This window comes from Brachyistius frenatus, unplaced genomic scaffold (assembly GCF_029030835.1).
Source record: "Brachyistius frenatus isolate BFR_SWC_R1_liver_20210118 unplaced genomic scaffold, ASM2903083v1 Contig_2, whole genome shotgun sequence".
NCBI lineage: Eukaryota > Metazoa > Chordata > Actinopteri > Embiotocidae > Brachyistius > Brachyistius frenatus.
The window spans coordinates 4,436,948-4,458,587 of record NW_027210601.1 but is presented as its reverse complement, the minus strand read 5'-3'; the positions used below and the strand labels follow the sequence as shown (position 1 = coordinate 4,458,587).

The following is a 21,640-nucleotide window of genomic DNA, read 5'->3' as shown; positions in this document are numbered from 1 at the left end:
ATCGAAACAAGATGTTCCGGTCAAAACCAGTTCGGGCATTCAGCCGTCAAGACGTGAACGAATTGAAATAAATTAAAAACAAATATCTTTATTAATCTATGACTTCATCTTTACAAACATTGCACCAAGTAGCATTCATCCTCTGCCTGAAAGTTGCATAATCCTAAAAAAAAGGCAATATTTATTTAATAGTTTCTTTCTTTCTCCGTCTCCCACGCACACTCTCACCCTCACCCTCACACACACTCTCACACATTCACACGGTGTGAGCAACTCCCTCCCCCGTCCCCCGTCCCCCCCGTCCTCCCCGTCCCCCCCGTCTCTCGTACAGAACACGGACATTATGTAGTTACAGCGTTGCAATTTAACAATTTCTTGGGCCTCTCACTCAGGCTGTCACTCAACCGGCCCCTGAACCAGTCGTACAGCAAACGGGTCTCGCATCCACCCGCTGTCAGCATCAGCTGTCAAGGACTCAATCTCCACTTGGAATAAATACAAAAGGTCTCAATAATGACCTTCTCTCCCGGGAATCCTAACGTGCCTCCTAATCACCGACGCAGCGATGTCCTTGAGCTCGACAGTCATCGGTGTGTCTGCCGTGACGGCTCAGAGAAGAACTCCGGATAATAAAAAAAAAAAACTTTTTTAAAAAAAACCTCAAAACTACAGTAGGGATAACACATATTCAGCTGGTCCCATTAGATTGTCCCTCTGGTTTTGTCTTTTGACAATCGTGCCGTGAAAGCAAGTCCTCTGAGCTTTTCTTCAGTAGATGTTCTTCTAGTCAATTAGAGGGAAAAATTCTCTGAAAAGGCTTAAAACCACTCCACTTTAAAAAGGAAAAATAAAATATATATATATATATATCATAGTTTTAAGCTTAAAAAGACTGGCCATGATACTGACCATACAGTGATGCTGTCTGAAAAACAATATAGTGTGTACTCACCTTATTCTACATTTTCATACATGATTTTCTTCTGTATGCACCTTAAGGAAAAAAAAAAAAAAAAAGCATCTGGTTTAGGACAAGGATTATTTTTAGATTTGAAGAAGCTTACCTAAAAATAACCTGCTCTATTTTCTCCCTCTTTTAGTCTCTTGTCAGTGATCTATTAAGGCTCCTGAGTGGCTGGCTAGCTCTGCCAGTGTTGTGGGGCTCTGTCCAGTAGTCCTCAGTACGTCTCTGAATCGGAGTCATTCAGTTCATCGTCCGCAGAGACGGAGGACAGCGGGCGCTCCGGCCTGCAGTAGGAGGCGTGGTCGGGCCTCAGGGGAGGTGGGGCATCGAAGGCCACGCCTTTGGAGACGTGGTTGGAGGTCGGGTGGTGGTTGATGAATGTCTGAGTGAGAGCGAGCGCGGGCAGGGCTGCGATGGTGACCACGGGGGAGGCGGGCATCATCGAGTTGAGGATGAGCGCCAGGCAGTCGGCTACGTCACGGTTGGGAGCGCAGGCCAAAGCCGGAGTGTAACCTGGGAATAAAAAGAGAGAAGCAGACAAAAAAACAACACCGTTCACGTTTCACAGAGGAGCTACGACTGAACAGTGGCTGTGTGCTAAAGCAAGCGGGGTGAAAGCCGACCGTTCTCGTCCACGGCTAACACACTGGCTCCTTTCCCCAGCAGCTCCTGGACAACCACCGTCAATCCCTTCCTGGCCGCTACATGCAGGGGCCTGCGAGCACAAGGAGGTACAGAATTAAAGGGAGTCCAGTCCGAGTTTACAGCAGGTTACCCTGCTGAACAGCTGATTGTCTGCTCCTTGGGAATGCTACATACGTCTGCAGACCAGCATTGGTGCAGTTGATGAGGTTCCTGTCGCTGATTTTCTCCAGAATCAACAAGGCACTCGTCTCATGACCCTGACAGGAACGAAGTGACGGACAGGGCAAATGAAAACAAATAAAAATTGTACTCGTCACGCATAATATGAACGTAGAGTTGCTGCAATGAAACCCGGCGAGACTACGTTTCACCCGCCGATGGCTGTAACCTGACTGCACCACAAGCCTGTCACTCAAACAGACACGACCCCCCCCCCCCCCAAAAAAAAAAAAAAACAAACAAACAGCTGAGTGAAGCTTATTTTCGAATGAATTATAAGAAGGATTATTTTCAGATGCAAGGCCGGAAAACTAATAAGAAGCGACTTTAGCTAGCAAAAGCAAAGTAACTTGTGGAAAAATTGTATCGACATAGAATTGTATGTGACCAGTTGAATGGGAGTCTTTGGAGTCGGGGGCTTTTTGGAGCCGACCTCTAGCGACAAATTTGAAGTAATTCCCTCCAGGCCTTCCTCAAATATCGCGTTAACAAACATGGGTCAATGTGAGGTGACGACGACGACGTTGACCTCTGCCCACCAAAATCTTACCAGGTCGTCGTTGCTGCCAAGTAAGTGTTTTTGCCAAGTTTGAAGAAATTCCCTAGAGGCGTCATTGAGAAATCGCGTTCACAAGGACGGAAGCACAGACGACCCCCAAAAACATAATGCCTGCGGCTATGGCTATCTCCGGTGCAGAGACATAAAAAAGAAACAAATGTCCACTCTGACTTGTTCAAGTCCGTAATTTACACAGTAACCATAGTAACAGCTTTCTACGTAGGACAAATTCTCTCTTTTTTTTTTTTTTTTAAACATTTGGTGGAAATCCTTTGTTACATTTACAACTACGCAAGAAAGTCCCGACTGTGTGGGATAAGTAAACCTTTCCAACAGTCATTTCCTGTCTCTGAATGGTTGTTACCTTGCTGCAAGCCAGATGTAACGCCGTGTTCCTGTGCGTGTCCTGCAGTGTCAGGTCGGCTTTAGCACTGCTCACCAACACTTCTGTCACAAACGCGCAGAGATGATTGCATGTGAACGGTTTACAAAAAATCAAGGTGCCGACAGCTTATCGCGAAGTATACTGACCCACGGCATTGGTCTGTCCGTTTAGAGCTGCCATCATCAGCGGTGTCCTGCTCGTTTGTGTGTCCACAACATTTGCCTGAGCTCCGTGGCTCAGGAGAAGGGAAACGCACTCCACGTGGTCAGAAAAAGCTGCAGCGTGAAGGGGGGTCCTGCGTCGACACCGGCGTCAGCGTTAATGTGGGAACAAAGTCGGTGCCCGGACAACGCACAACGGAACATGGAGTGTGTTTACGTCTCTCACCTGCCCTTGGAGTCGGTGGTGTTGACGATATTTGCACCCAGAGCGTCAATTAACATCTCGGCTACTCCCTCGTTGTCGTTCATCCTGGAACCCACAACACGCCCCGTCACACATCCTTACACCGCATCCGGTACTCATAAAACAATTGGCGATACAGACGAACACTGTCTTACACGGCACAGTGCAGTGGGCTGAACGAGTTGCCTTTAATCTTCCTGAACGCCTCCTGATCTAACAACACCTCCACGCACGCATCGTATCCTGACGAAACAGAGGAAGGACAGAAACGGATGTGAAAACAACTTCGCCGTGGCTTCGTACAGAACAGAGAAGTTCTGTCTTACTGTGTCCCCGTACCGTTGTAGCAGGCCCAGTGCAGCGGTGTGTAGCCCTGGCTGTCAGTCAGGTGTGTGTGAGTGTGTGAGCTGCCGGTGCTCTGCAGCAGAGCACCCAGGACACCCACACGGCCGCAAGCAGACGCCAGGTGAAGAGGGGAGCGGCCCCGGATGTCCCTCACACACACACTGGCCCCCCGCTGGAGGAGGGCCTCCACACACTCCTCCTGGCCTGTCACAGCCTATGTGCCAATTAGGAAAAACATTAGAAATAGGCATAATGTCAAACAATCTGAACGTAAAAGCATATATTATAATGTATAAGAAATGAATTATTGTAGTTTAAGTTGTGGTGTGTGTGTGTGTGTGTGTGTGTGTGTGTGTGTGTGTGTGTGTGTGTGTGTGTGTGTGTGTGTGTGTGTGTGTGTGTGTGTGTGTGTGTTACTATCTCACCCCTCGGTGCAGCGCTGTCCTGCCCCACCGGTCCTGATTCTCCACACTGGCTCCTTGACTGAGCAGTGAGAACACACACTCCGTATGTCCACTCAGCACTGCCAGCATCAATGCAGTCCTGTACACAAAGTGGAAATATGGCAGAACGCAACGAGATTGTTGATTGAATGTAGTTTTCAGCTGAAAGCAATTAAAGTAACATCGTCAAACAAAACAGTAACACAATAAACTCACAGAAAAGCCTCCAGCTTAAGCCATTTTGTCTACGCACACACATACACACTCACTGTCCGTTGGTGTCTTGTGCGTCCACGTTAATGTGCTGGTCGTTGTTGCTCATGAGCAGGCGCAGGCACTCTGGGTGGCCATTCATAGCTACGGCAGACACACACACACACACACACACACACACATGCTGGTGCTTGATTTCTTTTTCGACAGCAACAGCAAGTTCAGGTGAAGGTGTTGTTGCATCCAAACAGATTTCCACGGTTAAAACTGCCTGTATGTGTACCTGCAGCGTGTATGGCTGTCTTTTTGTGTATGTAGTCACGGGTCATGGGTGAGGCGCCGTGGTGCAGCAGCAGGGAGACACACTCCTGATGACCCCTGGAGCTGGCCAGATTGAGGGGGGTCCGTCCCTCTGGGCTGCGAACGTCCACATCCAGCAGGGACGACAGGAGGACCTCTAACGCTCCACAGTGTCCGTGGTAAGCCTGCGCGGATGGAGGACACACTTGCTTGTTTAACGGGAATGTGCCGTCGAAGATGGCAGATCCAGTGAAATCCTGGGGTGTGGAAAGACATGCAGTCAAAAACAAGCACGCCGACGGATCCTGCAACTCACCGCCAGATGGAGTGGACTGATGGGGGCCTGGCTCTCCGAGTCGCTCAGGACGTCTGCTCCTGATGTCTCCATTAACTGAAACAGGAAGGTGGTTTTGCATGTTACTCATTTCAGATGCAGATCTGCGCACACGGAATTTATTGAAAAGACAATAAAAGGCGGCTGCATGGGAGATTGAGGGGGCATGGTGAAGGTGTGCGCCACAAGGAGATTAAATGTAAAAAGAAATCTCTTGCAAAATGCATTCAACATTTGCCTGAATATTGTTATCCAGTAAATAAAACGCAAGAGGTTTCCCGTTGGCTTCATCTGCCCAGCAGTTGATGGAGCCCCTACGCACACGACAGAGGGAGCTACTGAAAAACAATCAATGTAAGAGCTGGAGGTGCTACAGCGGCTGATTGAAATGTCTTTCTTACCACGTCAAGAGGTGTCTCACTCGCCATCTGAAAGAAACACATTACATGTTTATGTGATCATGACTACTCTGTAGGGCATGGACAACATTCGCACGATATTTTCACTCGGTGCAGCAGCTTTACACACTAGTTCCAGGCAGAGTGTGCGTCCAAAGGCCGAGGCGTAGTGCACCGCGCTGTAACCCTGTTTGTCTCGAACTCCTGGATCAGCATCGTTCCTCAACAGGTACTCAACACACCTGCCAGAGACGAGAGATTTATTTGTATTTGTATTTGTATTTTTTTTTTTCAAACAAAAGCCTTCCTCTGACGATACTTTGATATGCAATTATAAACTGTGTATTTGCCACACAGGAGAACTTACTTTCCATCAGTGTCAGCAGCAGCAGCGTAGTGCAAAGAGCTACAGCCTCTCTGGTCCAGCTCATTTACACTTGCCCCGGAGCCCACCAGGGCAAAAACACACTGGTAGTTACAGTTGGCCGATGCATAGTGAAGTGGAGCCCTGCGGGGAGGGGGGGGTGTTAGACGAACGAAATTGATGAGAACTTCATCGTCTACTCCGCAAACTGTGGTCCACAGTTAACCGCCGTCCGCAGCTCTTCTTTGATTTCTCTCTCGTAGCCATATTGGCACTACTGTTGTAACTTCTACGCCATACGCTTAGTTTGATTTTGACATTTTTTTTGCCGCGTTTAAGCAACTGAGAAGTAGGAAAGATCCAAGCTCAGAGTGGGAAAATACACCTGAATGGCTGTCGAACTGGGACGATATTCCTAATCTGATTAGGAAAGTCGGAGGTTTTTGAGCGCTCCGAGAAGTAGGTTTGAAGTCACTTGACACGGCAAGGAAGAGAAAGGAAGAGATACACTTGCTCAGCGCAAAAATAAACCCCTTCATGATGAATTTAGGTCATGCTAATTAGAGCAGAGTTTTGTGTCGTTAAACAATTCTTTGCAATTACTTTTCGTAAATTTGCCTTCCGCGTGTAGGTCGTTTTTGTGGGTCTCTATATTCGTGTCGACCTTCTGGCTCGCTACATACCGTTACTGTAACCGACAGAAATCATGCCAGTAGATAAGAAAGCCTTAACTTGCTGCTACATTGCTCAGTTAACTTTACTTTGTTACAACTGACATACTGACAAAAAAAAATTAAAAAATTGCACTATTGTTTAGTTAGTTTTAATTTAATTATTCTATTTTATTTTATTCTACTTTATTGTATATACTGTGCATTTTTATATTTAATATTTTTTACTGTGATTTTCCTGCTTTCCTGTATCTATAAATGCTGCTGTAACGAAAAGATTTCCCCTTGGGGATTAATAAAGAAAGTAACTACCTACCTACCTACCATACAAACTTTACAAGCTTTAGCTTACCTCCCAAAGTTGTCCTTCCTGTTAAAGTCTGCTCCGATGTTTAACAGCAGGTTCAGACACTCCAGGTTTCTGGTTGGAGAGACAACTTCATCAGTGACGATTGTCTTCACATGCTAATGAGCTGCATTATAATTAACCGCTAGGAAGATATATCAGTGCATTTCTGTCACTCATTAAACACGTTACACTCAAAGAAGTCATTTTAGATTCCACCCAAATACGTCCTAAAATATGAAAAGATGAAAAATGAATCAAATGCCATTAACTGAGGAATAAAGAAACCAGAGAAAGAAGAGCAGAAATAAAACAATAAAAAAAAGCAGAAAGAAAGAATAATCACCCTCCAGCTGCAGCAGCATGTAGACAGGTCCTTCCAAAGTCGTCAGGGGTGTCGATGACAAACCCTGCACAAATATGTAATCAGCATCAGTGTGGGTGTCAGCGAGGTGATTCCACTGGCGAGAATGGTGTCAGCATGAATGTACCTGAGGACAGCAGCTTCCTGCAGCAATCTGAGAAGCCGCTGAGAGCTGCCAGGTGTAGAGGGAACATCCCATGAATGCCTCTCCTGAAAACATGAAAGGCAAAGAAGACAAGTCAAGACAGGACAGGAGACGGGCGGTGTGGGAGAGTGGGAGCATTTTTGAAGACAGAAAGAAAGTGAGAAAGGTTTCAAGAAAGGTTTAACCTGAATTGAACTATCTCCGGTCATCAGACTGTCCCATTTTTATTTGTGCTGCTTATTACTAAAGCATAGATAATACAAAGTGGGAGGATAGACAGATGGTTAAATATCGGTTGTTACTGACTTGGCGGTGTTGGCTCCGTGTTTGATGAGTGCTGTGATGATGAGCTCATGACCATATCGGGCAGCAATGTGGAGGGCAGTGTTTCTGCTTTTGTCCTCACAATCAATCTCAGCTCCTACACACATAAATACGGGGTATTATATGTATGTTTCCTTGATTGAAACACTCAAAACAAATAATGCTACACCACATACAGTATACACGACATGTATGATCACTACCCTGCTATGCAAGCTCATTTGAATCCATGCATGAAACAGACAGCACACTGCAGGGGCTCTCACCATTTTGAATGAGGGCCTGTGAGCAGGAGAACCTTCCATGTGTAGCTGCCATGTGGAGGGGAGTCTTACCATCCTTACTCTGAACAGATGGATGGAGAGACAGGGGAGACAGGCAGAGAAGACAATTACAATGTTTAGTGCTGTGGTACAAGTAGAGGAACAATAAAGTACCCGTGTAGGTTGCTGTTAAACTGTGGGTCTTGTACTGTAGAGTTCAAACTTAGAATGAACAGAAGCTCTCTTAGACCTCCCTGTGGACCACACACACACCCACACAAATAATCCCTGAGCAGCTTGTTGCCTTAGGGAGTCAACCCTCCCCCTCCATCTTCCATATGGCTCTGCATCTTGAGGCTGTGGGGACCTAATATCAGTTTCCATCACTGCTTACCAAAGTGTTAACAACACTGTCCTTTCGGCTTTCTACTAGATACAGAGCAGGATGCACATTGGTAAGAGCTGGCATGTCATAATATGCTCTTTTGATAATATATACAGGCGACGTATAGCATTGTATATACACCCACTTCAGCTGTATCAATGTAAAGCAAATTCCATTCATCAGCTAATCTGTGGGTTTTAATGAAGCGCATCTGCATATAGACACACCTGCAAGTTGATGTGAGCTCCGTGGGCCAATAGGAGCTCCTGGCACAGCGCCCCCTGCCGTGAGGAGGAAGCAAAGTGGAGAGCAGAAAAACCCCTCTCGTTCACCTGAAGCAAGGTACCAAATAACACAATTATACACACACAGATTCCATGCTTCCACTATTAGGTTAAGAGTGACGCGCACACACCTGGTTGGCGTTGGCTCCTGCCTCGATGAGCTCACCCACCACCACATCCTGTCCATTGTAGCAGGCCAAATGGAGAGGTGTGTTTCCGTAAGTGTTCACCTCATTCACCTACGCGGAGAGGAACAATCTGGGTTTATGTATGGTTTTTGACTGAAAATAATGGACGTATACAGTTAAGAATTCAGCTCATGTGGATCACGACACATTAAAAGACATTTTAAGGACATTGCCATTGCATGCGTGTTTGTGTCTGCACGTGTACTGACGTGGACACCCAGGCTCAGCAGGTAGTGCACCGTGCTGCTCATGCCACTGGAGGCGGCTGCATGTAGCGGTGTGTAGGCCTTCTTGTCCTTACAGTCCACCTCAGCTCCACTGGCCACCAATAACTTCACTACCTCCAGGTGGCCTGAGACAGAGGGGTGAGAATGAGAGGAGCCATAGTCACTCGTCCAGTTTATTTAGATGACCGCGCAATAGCACAACATTACAAGAAGCTTACCCATGTAAGCTGCCCAGTGGATGGCTCTCCTGTCCTTCTTGTCAAATGCATTAATGTTGGCTCCTCTGGACAGCAGCAACTTCACCATCTGACACACACACAAGGTCAAATTAAATAGGTGTCTTGTTTTTTGTTTTTTTGCCTGTGCGCATATATAAAGGAAAGGGACCGACCTCTACGTGTCCACTAAAGGCAGCATGGTGCAGGGCAGTGCGTCCTGCCCGGTCAGAAACATTGACGTTGCTTAGTAGCGGGACCAAAGCCTCGGCACAGCGTACTGCCTTGTTGCTAGCTGCTACATGGAGCGGCGTCTGCCAGTTCTTGTCCCGAGCGTTTACATCTGCACTGTGCTTCAGCAACGCTGCCACCGCGTCCTGAATCGAGAGTGAACGTGGGTAAGACTGTGCACACAGACGGCCTATTTGTTAGGTGTTCAAACAAAGTTACATGCCAGCGTTTGCAAGTAGCTGTGAGGGCAATTTTAAAATTTCTTAGCTATTCTTAGGGGGCTTTCATGCCAAAAATAGCATTAAAGAAGGTGAAACAACACATAGGGGCTGTGTTAGCTTAGGCATGTTGCCCAGGACCAAGCAGAACAGGTGAAGGTTTATCAAACATCAACCATGGCACAGTGGTTTTATCCATTTGCCCCTTTAAGGCCAGATTGTACAAATGTGTCAAATTGATCATAACAGCAACACATTTCTCCAACTCTTGCCAGTAAAAAAATAGATAAACTATCTTCTATGTATGCTTTAAGTGCTATTATCATTGGGGAAAGTTCACGCAGAGAATTTGTATTGTCAAACAGGAGCTCGTCCATCGTCGGAAAATCTATAATAACCTGAATGGGAGACTCATCACATTTTATTCATTGTGACCAGGAGAACTGAGTCAGAGCTGCAGTGCAGTCACCAAAGTACACGTCAGCATGTGTGTTTGTGTAATGTGTTACCTCACTACAAGAGGCGACAGCTCGGTGAAGAGGAGTCAACCACTTGTTGTCTTTGGCATTAACTCGGGCTCCTCGAATGAGAAAAGGAGAGTGAGAGAGGAAGGAGAAGATGTCAAAGAAATGCCAACAAAGGCAACAGCAAAAGGCAGACATGGTGAAAAACACTTGGAAACACATAACAGAGCTGAAGGCAGACATTCAAAAGGTCTTTTCTTTTTTTTTACAGGACACGTGGGAAGGGGGTGAGCCAACAGTGCCAGGAAGCTATACAATTCCCATGGACCTCTTTGGCATGGCTTGGGGGTTAAAATAGCCCCGAAGCTGCACCTGTTGCTATCTCTTCACATTATTGAGAAACACTAAACACACACACACACACACACACACACACACACACACACACACACACACACACACACACACACACACACACACACACACACACACACACACACACACACACACACACACACACACGCGCGACCATTCCATTCCTCTAACGTTACGCCAGTGTTAGCCCCTCCTCCTGTCATGCTTAGCTCACTTCACCGAGAGCCAAGTCAGTGCCAGAGAGGATCCCTATCAGATGATTGATAAATCACAAGAAATGTCACAAGTCACCAAGTGACAGTTTCAGAGCAGCGAGCAGGGCCCGGAAACCACAGGGAGCAACGTGCGGATGAGAAACAGGCGGGCCCTTTGGAGAGTTCAGGAAAAGCACAGAGCTCGACGGAACAGGGACAAAGTAAAGTAGTCAGACACAAGCAAAGGACAACATGGCACTGAAGACATTCAATTTGGCATTAATGCCCAATTTTTTGATTTATCTTTTCTTTTTGAAAACAGGAAGCTAGTTATCCCGTTTACAATTTTGTTTCACCTTTTAAGAATTTTAGTGACACACCTTCACAATTTCCTGAAACAAAGAATCGAGTGGAAAAATGATCTTGCATTAAAAATAAACAAATGGATTTTTGACTTGTTTTAAGGAGGATTGTAAACGGCCGAGTTTCAGCTACATTGCAGTGCAAGTCAGAGGAACTAATACATAGAATTTAGGAGCGCTAATATGGACAGAGAGCTGAAACACGTGGTGAAATAAATGCATCCAGGAATGCTTGCTGACAGCCAGTTTGTAAGTAAGCTCTCAAATACAATTGATGCTGGTGGTTAGTTGGAAATGAAATCGAGCAGATGGCTAATCGGATTGATTGCAGCCAGCAGAGCAGGGCAGGGCTGTCGTGTTTACCTGAGAGGATGAGCAGTTCAATGATCTCAGCATCTCCCAGGTAGGCTGCAGCGTGCAGCGGGGTCCGCTTTTCATTGTCCTGTGAGGAGGTTACAAAACAAAAACACAGATTTAAGCATGGGCGTCGTTTCTCTCTTTCACCCAAACACGAAGACATAGGAACAAACATCAAGATCTGCAAGTGCATACATCACATGCCAAGACTAAATCCATAGACCTCACACTGCTGCAGACCACAGGAAACATGAGAATAGAGCCACGAGGAGAGAAAAGTCTATCATCTGTTCACTTTTATTCTTCACTTCACTCCATCACACCCTGCTGCTTCACCCCCGCTTCTCTCTTTCAGCACAGCAGAGAGCAATCAGCAAAGTGGGGCTATAAACAAATGTCACGTGACTGCAATAGGCCCGGGCCAGTGTTGCTGACTCCAGGGAGATTCAGTGTGATGACCCTAGCACTATAGACCCACAGAGACACAGAGGCACAGGAAGTAAAAACAAAGAATGGGCTGGGGCGGGGTGTAGACTGAGGAAATATATTTAGAAAGACGCAATGGGGGTAAAAACAGGAGAGAGCAGGAGAAAGTTATGTCCTTGTTCACGTGTCCTGCCTAGTTGACGGCAATATAAGAAGGGGACTGTAGGAAGATACCAGAAGGCGCACTCAGTCAGTCAATCGATCAGGAGGAACCCAGATCAATTGCAGCCTGCTGCTCTCCTTGCTGTTGTTTATATTGTGTGTGTGAGGTCACTGAGAAATGCACAGGGAGGCACTCAGAACAAAACAAAACCATCAAATACTCGATACCAGGAGGAAAATCAGGGGAATTCAGCTGATGTACAAGTGTGAAATCTTGTTACAGAGTGAAAGCCAGTCAACCTGAAGCAGAGAGTGTGACTCACCTGAATGTTGACGTCCTCTTTCTTGAATATGAGGGAACGAACTTCATCTGGGTCCACGTTGAAGATGGCCCTTAGAAGAGATGGCTTCAGAGACCAAAAAATAAAAAAATAAAAAGATGAGAAAATGCTGATGGACAGCACTCCATGTTCAATTTGCAAGGCAGTAATTTTCTCTGCTGACAACTGTGTTATCAGTGAGAGTTATGGGAGTTACAGATGGAGGAGTCTCACACACACAGTATAATCCTGGGCTGGGAGAGAGCCATAGGTCACAAATGGCTGTATATCACCTATTTGTTTATGAAAGGAGCAGCTGCAGGATGCAGCACATCAACATGTGCACGCATGCACACCTTACACAAATGCTTGAGTCGGTCTGTGAGTGGTTAAAGTTGCGCTCTCTTGCCACGTAGTGTGAGGACTTTTGATTTAAATGTGACCAACAATAAAAAAAAAAATTAAAAAAAAGGCCATCTGTAAAAAGAAAAGCATTTGGTCTCCTCCACAACATTAGGAAAATATAAACAAGGTATAAACCGTGTGAATGTTCTTGAGAAGAGATGACAAATGACACCAGATGGAGGACGCTCCAACTGAATGAAAAACAGTGTAGCTTTGCAGTCATGATGAACCTTCCAGGCGTATTAGTGGGGAACAACAGACCAGACCAGTGCATTCAAATTAAAGGTTAAAGTGAAGTCAAACTATTTTCAGCTCCCAATTCAACTCTGGATTCTTGGCTCAAAATACAGCACTCTTGACATGTTTTCACATTCATGGCGAACTTGTTGTCTTTGTGACTTGAATTTTGTCTTGGATAACAGACTGCTCCTCGAACACCGATGTTAAAATTCAAACTATAAGCAAATTCAGCTGCAAGAGAAATAAGTCTGGCCTGCGCTGAATACCGTTTGCTACATCATCTTAAAGAATACTAGTTCTGTCTTCATGTTAACATTTGGTTACACAGATATTCAGTATTACATTATATTGCTAGACAATAAACTGCCCTACCATGGCTTTAATTATGAGTCACTTTTCGTCTATAACGTTACAGCAACACAGATTTGACTATATATAATCACTGTACTCAAGCATTAGATAAATAATGCAAACGGTTTCCCTCTTTCAAAGTGTTGAATAAGCACTTAGTTTCAGAATTTAATCTGGAAAATAGAATTGATCTCAGAAAATTGAATTTGCTGCAACATTATCAAACATGCACTGACAAACTACACAAACATAAAAGCACTGACATTGCTGATTTTGGGTAGGTCGTAGGAATCTTCCAATTTCAAAGCCCTTCTGAATTATATTAAGTTACCATTCACTCTTTTGAAATCTATAAAGCATGTCAAGTCGTTTGAAGCACCATGTCCATCTCACTGCTAAGCATTTTTCCACATACAGGCCCTTTTCACCGGAGAGGCCTGCCAAGGTTAAGTTCAATTCAATTTACTGTATCCACTTAGTACTGTACGGGTAGTACTAAGGACTGTACAAGAACTATGATGTCAGTCTGCACCTTACTCTCAGCCTCTCTCATTTTTTTCCCCAACTAAAAATAAGTGGGTCTGTCTAGCATCTGTCTCGTGCCTATTACACTTGACAACCACTGAAACAATGTCAGAGATCAAAGGAGGAGGATGCAGAACCCGAGCGCAACCCCTGTCATCAGATCAGGCACATCTTCTCTGGCTGTCCCCTTCCTTTCCTCAAAAGAGCAGCTTTCATGAGATGAAAAGACTTATTAACATGTTCCAATGGTCGGCTTCTTCTGCATACATCCAACACTGGATACCACATAGACCGGGCTTTGCTGATAATCCATACAAACCACCAGTCCTCTCATATGGCAGGACTAGACTGGAGCTATATATAGTATTGGATAACGTGTTAGCAGCTCATTGTATTCCGCTACAATGAGACATGCAAGTATGTACTTGAGCACAGATTTGAACTTTAGGCCGGGTATGAGAAGTGCAGCGGTCTGTTTGAAATCCGAGTCATTGCTGTCATTTAAACATAAAACTGTAGATTAAAAACCTGAAACATGGCGAAACCCGCACGAGTCGAAGATTCAACAAACTCAAATTCGGTCCAGAAAGAACCGAGCAAGGAGGGCCCCATCTCACCTTGTCGTCCTGAGCGGCAGCCTTTCCAGAGGCATGATGGGATCTGCGGTCCGGGGATGATTTGGGCCGAGGAGGTGGGGATGAAGAGCAGGGCTCATCCTCCTCTACCTCCTCCAGCACCACGATACACACACGGCTGGCCCGCTCTGACCGCATCAGGAACAAACGCTCACACACGCCACGCAATCGCGCACCCCACTCTCTCGGTCACACTCATAAATACACCGTGTCCCTTCCCGCATATGTGCGCAGTCCAGGCGCACAAAGGTCAGCGATAAATCCCGTGAACATGGTGCTTTCCCGGCAAACCGAACGCTGCACGTCGTCACGTACAATCCAATGTGAAATCCAGCTTTGTCCTCTTATCTGTCAGTGTTGCTTTGCAGCGTGTCTCTTCTGCTCCTCTCTCTAACCCACACTCGCACTCGGTGGGAGCAGCGGCGGAGACGGCAGGGAATTCCTCTGCGTAATGGTGGCGGTAAGAGGCATGCGGCAGAATGAGCCCGGGCTGCCTAGCAGCACACAGGCAGCTTCATATCCTCGCTACTGTGCTGCAGCCAGGAACGCACGCACGCACGCACGCACGCACACACACACACACACACACACACACACATCTGATGCAAACACACACGAGCGCAGACCCTGTGATTAGCGCAGACGGGGGGGGGGGGGGGGCAGCACCCAGTGTATATGTGCGTCGCTCATTTCAGGCAGACTGCTGAAGCCAGCAGCTCTTTCAAAAGAGGAGACCAAGAGAGGGAGAGTAGGGGGAGGAGGGGGGAGAGAGAGAGAGAAAGAGAAAGAGAAAGAGCAAAAATGAAAGGAAAAGGGTGGGTTGAAACAGAGAGAGAGAATAATGGTAGGCAGGTACCAAAAGCATTACAGAATACAAAGAAACCTGAAGATGAATTGAGCAAAGAACAAAAAAAAACAAAAAAAAAAAGGGCAGAAAGGGTGCAAACTGGAAGGCAGGGGAAAGTTGACAGAGAAAGTCAAGAAATAGAAATAAAGATGAGCCGAAGCATAAAAGAAATGACATGGAAAAAGAAAGTTAGGGCCTGTTGTTGATGTGTAATTGTAATCGAGTCAACTTCCTGGACAGTGCTGATCCCCAAGACGCGCATGTTGACGGGTATGAGGGGTGCTGCCCAAGAGTAAGAAAGAGAGAATGATGGTGCAACGTTCTCCGTTCTTTTCTTTTTTCTTTTTTTTTAAACCCTGCTATCCTCAGCAACCAATGCCATGTTGTTTGCTGAGAGCTTTGACGCTGTCTGGATATCTGAATGTTTACAACTGTATCATATGATTGATCCGACGCCTGTTTTATGGATTTAGTGCTGATCCAACAAGGCTCCGATTATGTTTGTTATTGGACTTTGAGGCACTGAAGTGAAAGAAAAACTTAAAGCGCTTCTTATATTTTGTTAAATGGCCAAGCCTTAAGCTTTTAAAAAGCTGTAACCACAACATCACATGGTAAAACAAAACCATGCCTGCGATAATGTGGTGCTCTTTTTAGAATTAATTTCACTAAAGATTTAAGTGGCCTGCATGTTCATAAAGTTGGTGCTAAAACAGAAGAGGCCCCTTGTTGTAATTGTGAGAGAACAGAAGAAAATGGATCCCAGATTGGTGTGTGTGTGTGTGTGTGTGTGTGTGTGTGTGTGTGTGTGTGTGTGTGTGTGTGTGTGTGTGTGTGTGTGTGTGTGTGTGTGTGTGTGTGTGTGTGTGTGTGTGTGTGTGTGTGTGTGTGTGTGTGTGTGTGTGTGTGTGTGTGTGCGTGTGTAGATGTATGCGTGTTCCACTATCCTCTTTGGTGTATCGGTGGCATAGCTTCAAAAGTCCCCATCTCCTCATTATGGAACTGGAACAAACTGGCTTTGCCAAAGAATTTGAGGGTAGCTAACAAGACCAGTCTGTACGTGTGTGTGTGTGTGTGTGTGTGTGTGTGTGTGTGTGTGTGTGTGTGTGTGTGTGTGTGTGTGTGTGTGTGTGTGTGTGTGTGTGTGTGTGTGTGTGTGTGTGTGTGTGTGTGTGTGTGTGTGTGTGTGTCTCTCTCAGTCTCCTTCATATTCAACACAGATCCTAAAGAGAGCAATCTTGCCAAGCAACACAACCCCATTAACTCAGAGGGAAGGACGGTGCAAGGGAAGGCGAACGACAGAAAGAGATTCATTCGGATGGAGTCTTTCTGCGGGCCGAAATTTTGAGTCTGATGGACTTCCCGTAAAGAATCTTAATATGAAACACAGCCTGCAGTCTTTCTGTTGCCGCAATTGACGGTACAGATTTTTATCAAAGGCGCAGAAAAAGAAAGATATGAACAAACAACCGATGTTTTGTCTATCCCACTCGCTAGCGCTGGGGATGTTCTCAGCAATGCAGCCCAGAGATATTTACAAAAGAGATCTGTTGTAATATGCCAAACAAAAACAAAAACAAAAAAGAAGAAGTATTTTTGTAAACTGCTTGTGTCTTCGTGCGTTTAAACATATAATCAGCAGTGAACAGAAAAGCCAAGCAGAGAAAGCATAGACTAAAAGACATAGGGTATATAAGTGCCAACAACAAACAAGCAGAACAACGACAATCTTGACAACAAAAAAACTGAGAAAAAAAAAAAAAAAAAGTGTTGGGCTTGTGTCTCCATCAGGTAAGCAAAGCTAAAATGCCTGCTCCGTTAATACTGACCTGGGATACCAGGGCCCACATGCGGAAGGTGAACAACAACAACAGCAAGATGAAGTAGTCACAATATTATCATGAATACAATTTCATTCAACCCACTCGCTACTTCATGAGAGCCCTGACGGGACGGTGAGCATGTGCGAAGGGAAAGTGGACAGGCTCGCAATGACCTCTGCTCTCAGCCAGCAACGGGATGCAGTGTAATGTAATCCCAGTGAAGAAACACAAAGACCAGCGTGTGTGTGTGTGTGTGTGAGTGTGAGAGAGAGAGAGAGAGAGAGAGAGAGAGAGAGAGCGAGTGAGCGCGCGCGCGTGTGTGTGTGTGTGTGTGTTGGCACGCATAACTCACGCAGACAGCAGCAAATAAGATGCTGACAACTGGAGTCTTCAACGCTTTTATAGATCAAGGGAGTGTAATGTCTATTAAAAGCTTTTGCTACATGTATGGCATGTACACTCGGACCATCATGACCCGCTATACATTGCACGCTCCGACGTAATGCAAACTCACATTAAATTCATTTGAACTGATGTAAGTTTGTATAATTTGCTACTTTTAAGTTGTTTTACTTGATTATGAATTTTACTGCAAATGATGCATTCAGTGTAGCGTTGTCTGTTTATCTAGCTATTGTATGAAGTTTGTTGTTGCCTATATAGTTTACGTTTTAAAAACACATTTTGGGGATGCACGATGACCCAGTGTTGAGCTTGGCAGTGTGTATCGGAGTTGTTAGGATTTATGACATTTTCTCGTCCTTTTTTTTTGCCACTATTATCGTATAAGCCTAATCATATTTTAATACATGTACAACTTATGAAGAAGAAGAAGAAGAAGAAGAAAAGCGGTGCAACCAGATGACATCATTAATAGAGTGCCAGGTAAACTTCAAACGGTAGATAATGGCGTGGAAATTGTGATAGAAATGTGACGTTTCTGTTAGTTTCATCCAGCTGTTTTTATACAGATGAATGGGAACTGTTGCAACTATCGTGCAAAATGGTTTCAGTCAGTTCAATAATTGCGATAATTCAATAATTATGTAACAATTCTGACGCGGTTGTGTGGTGAGCCCGCACATCGACTCAACAGAATCAATGACTTGCTTAAACCCGTCAGTAAAAACAAAAGGAACCCTAAACCAGTCGGGCCGTAAATGAACCGTACACGTCACTTGTGCACAAACAAACGAGATGTTGCACGGAGCCGAGAGGATGTTTGGCTACTGGAGGTTCCCGGCATGTTGCTGATGCATTAAATCATAAGACACTTCCGAAAAGTCCCGGACAATTCTAAACATAGAAAACCTCTTTACCATCACCTTGCCAGGACACTCTGTTATGTTCCAAAGCAACAGGACGCCCTCTAGTGGACAAACAGAGGCCTTGGGAAGAAGTCTCCAGTTCAGCCCTCTCTCTCTCAGTGTGACTATTTTTGTCTCTTTGTCCATTTTATCCGTCAGCAAGCAGCACACAGAACAATGGAGAATGGAGAGGGGGGATCTAACCACACACTCTTCCGTTTGTTGCACGCCTGATGACTGTCCGGTTAGTCCAGGACAGGCCACATGGCGGCACAATCGCTTGACCCACTTTGATTCATTTCACATTTTCACTGACTCTTAGATCCATTTAAGCCAATTCTGAACCAACACATAACAGGATTTCTAAGCCCCATCTTCATTTCATCATTATCCCCACAATTTCCGATAAATCACGTATTCCGTGAAATGCAACAAACAATGCTAAACCGTCAAGTTTCCAGAAGCTGAAAGTAAAGCTGAGGCAGCTTTAAATTGCGAGTAGTGTCTGATTAACGGTGACAGCAGGACAATTTCCCCGAGTTCAAAAATATTAAAAGGAGAAGAGAATTTGTTTTTCTTCTGTTGATTCAAATGTTGGCTAACTGATTTTTTTTTTTTTTTTTTCCTAATTGCATCCAACCTGTCCGAGCACATCCGTACACAGACGTGAGTATTTTGTTCGTTTCCTTCAGAATGTCGTACAACATGCAAACACACGTCAATGGGACTGGCTGACTACATTTAATAGAGACGGACATACGGCGGAAAATAAGAAAAATAAAATAAAGAGATCCTATAAATAACAAAATAACTTCTGCGAGTAAAGCAACAGCAATGTAATCCAGGATTTACCAGTGGTGGAAAGTAATTCAGGGCATTTACTCAAGTACTGTGCTTTTTTAATTTTAAGGTACTTCTACTTTAGTTGCATATCTCCATTTGAGGCTAATTTATACTTCCACTCCACTAAATTCAAATAAATATATTGTACTTTCTACAACACGATATTAATCTGACAGCTTTACCTACTTTTAAAGTGAATGCATAATATAACAAGCTTTTAAAATACAACACACTAAAAGATAAGCCGGTGGTTTCCAACCTTTTTTTGGGGGGGGGCTTCTGATGTCTTACAAAAAGCAGTGCGTTAGTCAAGGTCACATTTTACATGTCTACGAGTTGTTAACAGCTCCGCCCAGTAGTCATTTTCCTCTAAACCTCGCATGTTTTCAAATGATCCAATATCTCACCAAATGCATCAAAGATCCTAAAAGTCCTAAAACTGACAAGTGTTTTTCTTCTTTCCTCGCCCAGTATTCGTCAGACGATTCCTCGGATCAAAGCGGCTCCACTTCCAGCAAAAACAACACGAACATGCTGCTTACACACTGATGCTGTATTAATAATCTAATGATGTCAGCCAGAGGGACCCAACCAGTACTTTTTTTTTTTTTTCTTTAATACTTTAACAACATTTTGCTGCTACTTCTTCTTAAGGATTTTTCTTGCAGGACTTATATAATGGAGCATTCTTACACCATCGCATTGTCACTCTTTTTTTTTTTTTTTTTTTACTGAAGTAAAAGGATCTGAATACTTCTTCCACCACCGAGTTCATCTCCCAATGAATGAGCCCACTGGGTCTCACTGCCCTCCAGGCAGTGGTGTTCACAACAGCTGATCTGAGCGTGTGGATAGTGTCTCATTCGTGAGCGCAGCTGTGGAGTTCAGAGCCAGCGCCACCACCTGCTACTTCAGTCCGACAGCCTTTCTCATCTCCAGCAACAGGTGACTGCCCCCCCTCCCCCCTTCCCTTGGAGAACATGTGCGGGAAGCCGAGACAGACAGCTGACAGAGCAAAGTCCACCGGCGGAAAAAAAAAAAAAAAAAAAACCTGCTTGAAGTCCGTTAAATTCGGGAAATATGCGGTCCGATTTATGATCGTATTTACTTAATGTGTAAGGTGTGTTACAGCTGTAATGAGCATTCATAAAAGGCAAGTTAGTCACCCCGGTAACCTCGGAGACATCCAGCTGTGCTCACCCGTCCATCACCGCCACGCGGAGCGACAGTCAAAAGCACCGAAGACCCACCGACGGCCGCGTTGCCGCTGATTTGACTTTTTAAGCCGTTTAAACTGAACTAAAAGTTGACGTTGAGGCAAACAGGTGACGTCACGCGGACGTGGACGTGACGTCACGTGACGTTCGCTTCCTACGCGACCTGCTTTTCTGTTTACTGTACTGGTAAACGCTAGCTTGGTTTAGCTAACGCGTCAGACGTTTAGTTGACTTAATGAAGAAGAACGACGCGACATTAGCTCGGCATTTATTTCCCCCATTTACCAGACTGGTTTAAGACATAAAGACGCGGTTTAACGCGAGTAAAGTTTGGCTATCCTAACTAACGTGACAACGCGTTGACTTTAAACTACATCCAGTGAAACGCCTTTCGGTCGGCTGACTAAACGTTAGTTAGATAGGTGACGTTACCTGCTCTTGTATCTTCAACACAGCCATGTTCCCCGGATAAAGCTGAAAGGAGGCAATAACTCGCCCGGGAGTTACTGTATGTTCACCGGGGGGGGTGAGGGGGGGTGGGGGTGGAGGAGGTGGTGGGGGTGGAGGTGGGGGGGACTGACAGAAACAGCCTCTCCGGAGCGGAGTGAAATCCTCTCCTCCTCCTCCTCCTCCTCCTGTCACCACATGATGGGACGCAATCAAAAATGACAAATCGGGAATAAAGTTGGGACTAAAAACGCACCACAAACACGACATTCAAAACAATTATGTTAAGTCCTCAAGTTTCCTGCATTTTCATTGATCATTAAAAAAAAAAAAAAATTTTTAAACTCTTCTCGTTGTGAACTTCATGTGTATTTACTGTAAACGCATTGTTATATTTCCCATAACACACAGCGCACACTGCGACGTCCTTGAAAACTAATTCTCTTTACACATTTCATATGTGCATTCGTGTTCTTCCACTTCCATTTCCAGGAAAATATTTATTATTTTACCGATATGGAAAGTCCAATCCAAAACATGTGCATTCCCGGTATGGCAGACGCGGCATAAAGTTTCTGTTTTTATTATATCAAAAATGATAAATGCTTGTCATTCAAGCCCAGGGACACATTTTAGTGCAGCAGTTTAGTTTATGAACTTTGGATACCTGAATTTGGTAACTGTGGAGGGTATGGGCTTTTAAAAGTGAATATTATGATCATTTGCTATAGTTTGGAAAAGACAAATCATTCCCTGACCTTGAATTTAAACAGATTTCATTAAATCTCCACATTGATGTTCACTGCACTGTCATTTACATCAGTTGAAAGCTAAATGTATTTGTTGTTGTGATTATGTCCGACTTACCGCCTCAACCTGAAAACCTGTCACTTCCAAAATGATGA

At 44.9% G+C, this 21,640-nt stretch overlaps 1 protein-coding gene across 2 annotated transcripts; it reads right to left on the bottom strand.

Moving 5' to 3' along the window:
- Positions 1–68: 68 nt before the first annotated feature.
- LOC138618754 (serine/threonine-protein phosphatase 6 regulatory ankyrin repeat subunit A) lies at positions 69–20,817 on the bottom strand. Of its 2 annotated transcripts, none has more exons than XM_069694700.1 (29): positions 20,721–20,817; positions 12,099–12,182; positions 11,194–11,272; positions 9,945–10,015; positions 9,163–9,363; positions 8,990–9,077; positions 8,754–8,896; positions 8,488–8,595; positions 8,300–8,404; positions 7,691–7,769; positions 7,407–7,521; positions 7,083–7,165; positions 6,938–7,001; positions 6,598–6,666; positions 5,578–5,718; positions 5,341–5,452; positions 5,214–5,240; positions 4,795–4,869; positions 4,462–4,663; positions 4,235–4,322; positions 3,948–4,065; positions 3,517–3,736; positions 3,333–3,420; positions 3,160–3,243; positions 2,919–3,067; positions 2,752–2,834; positions 1,784–1,866; positions 1,588–1,679; positions 69–1,477 (listed from the first exon to the last, which is right to left on the bottom strand). In XM_069694700.1, exons 1-29 carry the CDS (start codon positions 20,745–20,747, stop codon positions 1,179–1,181), a joined length of 3,177 nt encoding a protein of 1,058 aa, XP_069550801.1. In that variant the 5' UTR covers positions 20,748–20,817; the 3' UTR covers positions 69–1,178. The 2 variants fall into 2 exon arrangements, with proteins under 2 accessions (XP_069550801.1, XP_069550790.1); XM_069694689.1 differs by lacking the exon at positions 20,721–20,817 and adding an exon at positions 14,234–14,804.
- Positions 20,818–21,640: the final 823 nt, after the last annotated feature.

Coding starts and splice junctions, on each gene's coding strand:
- LOC138618754 (XM_069694689.1), bottom strand. CDS start 14,389: ATGCGGTCAGAGCGGGCCAGCCGTGTGTGTATCGTGGTGCTGGAGGAG. Junction 10,016..11,193: donor TGAACTGCTCATCCTCTCAG/GTAAACACGACA, acceptor TTCTCATTCGAG/GAGCCCGAGTTAATGCCAAA. Junction 6,667..6,937: donor CATGCTGCTGCAGCTGGAGG/GTGATTATTCTT, acceptor CTCTCCAACCAG/AAACCTGGAGTGTCTGAACC.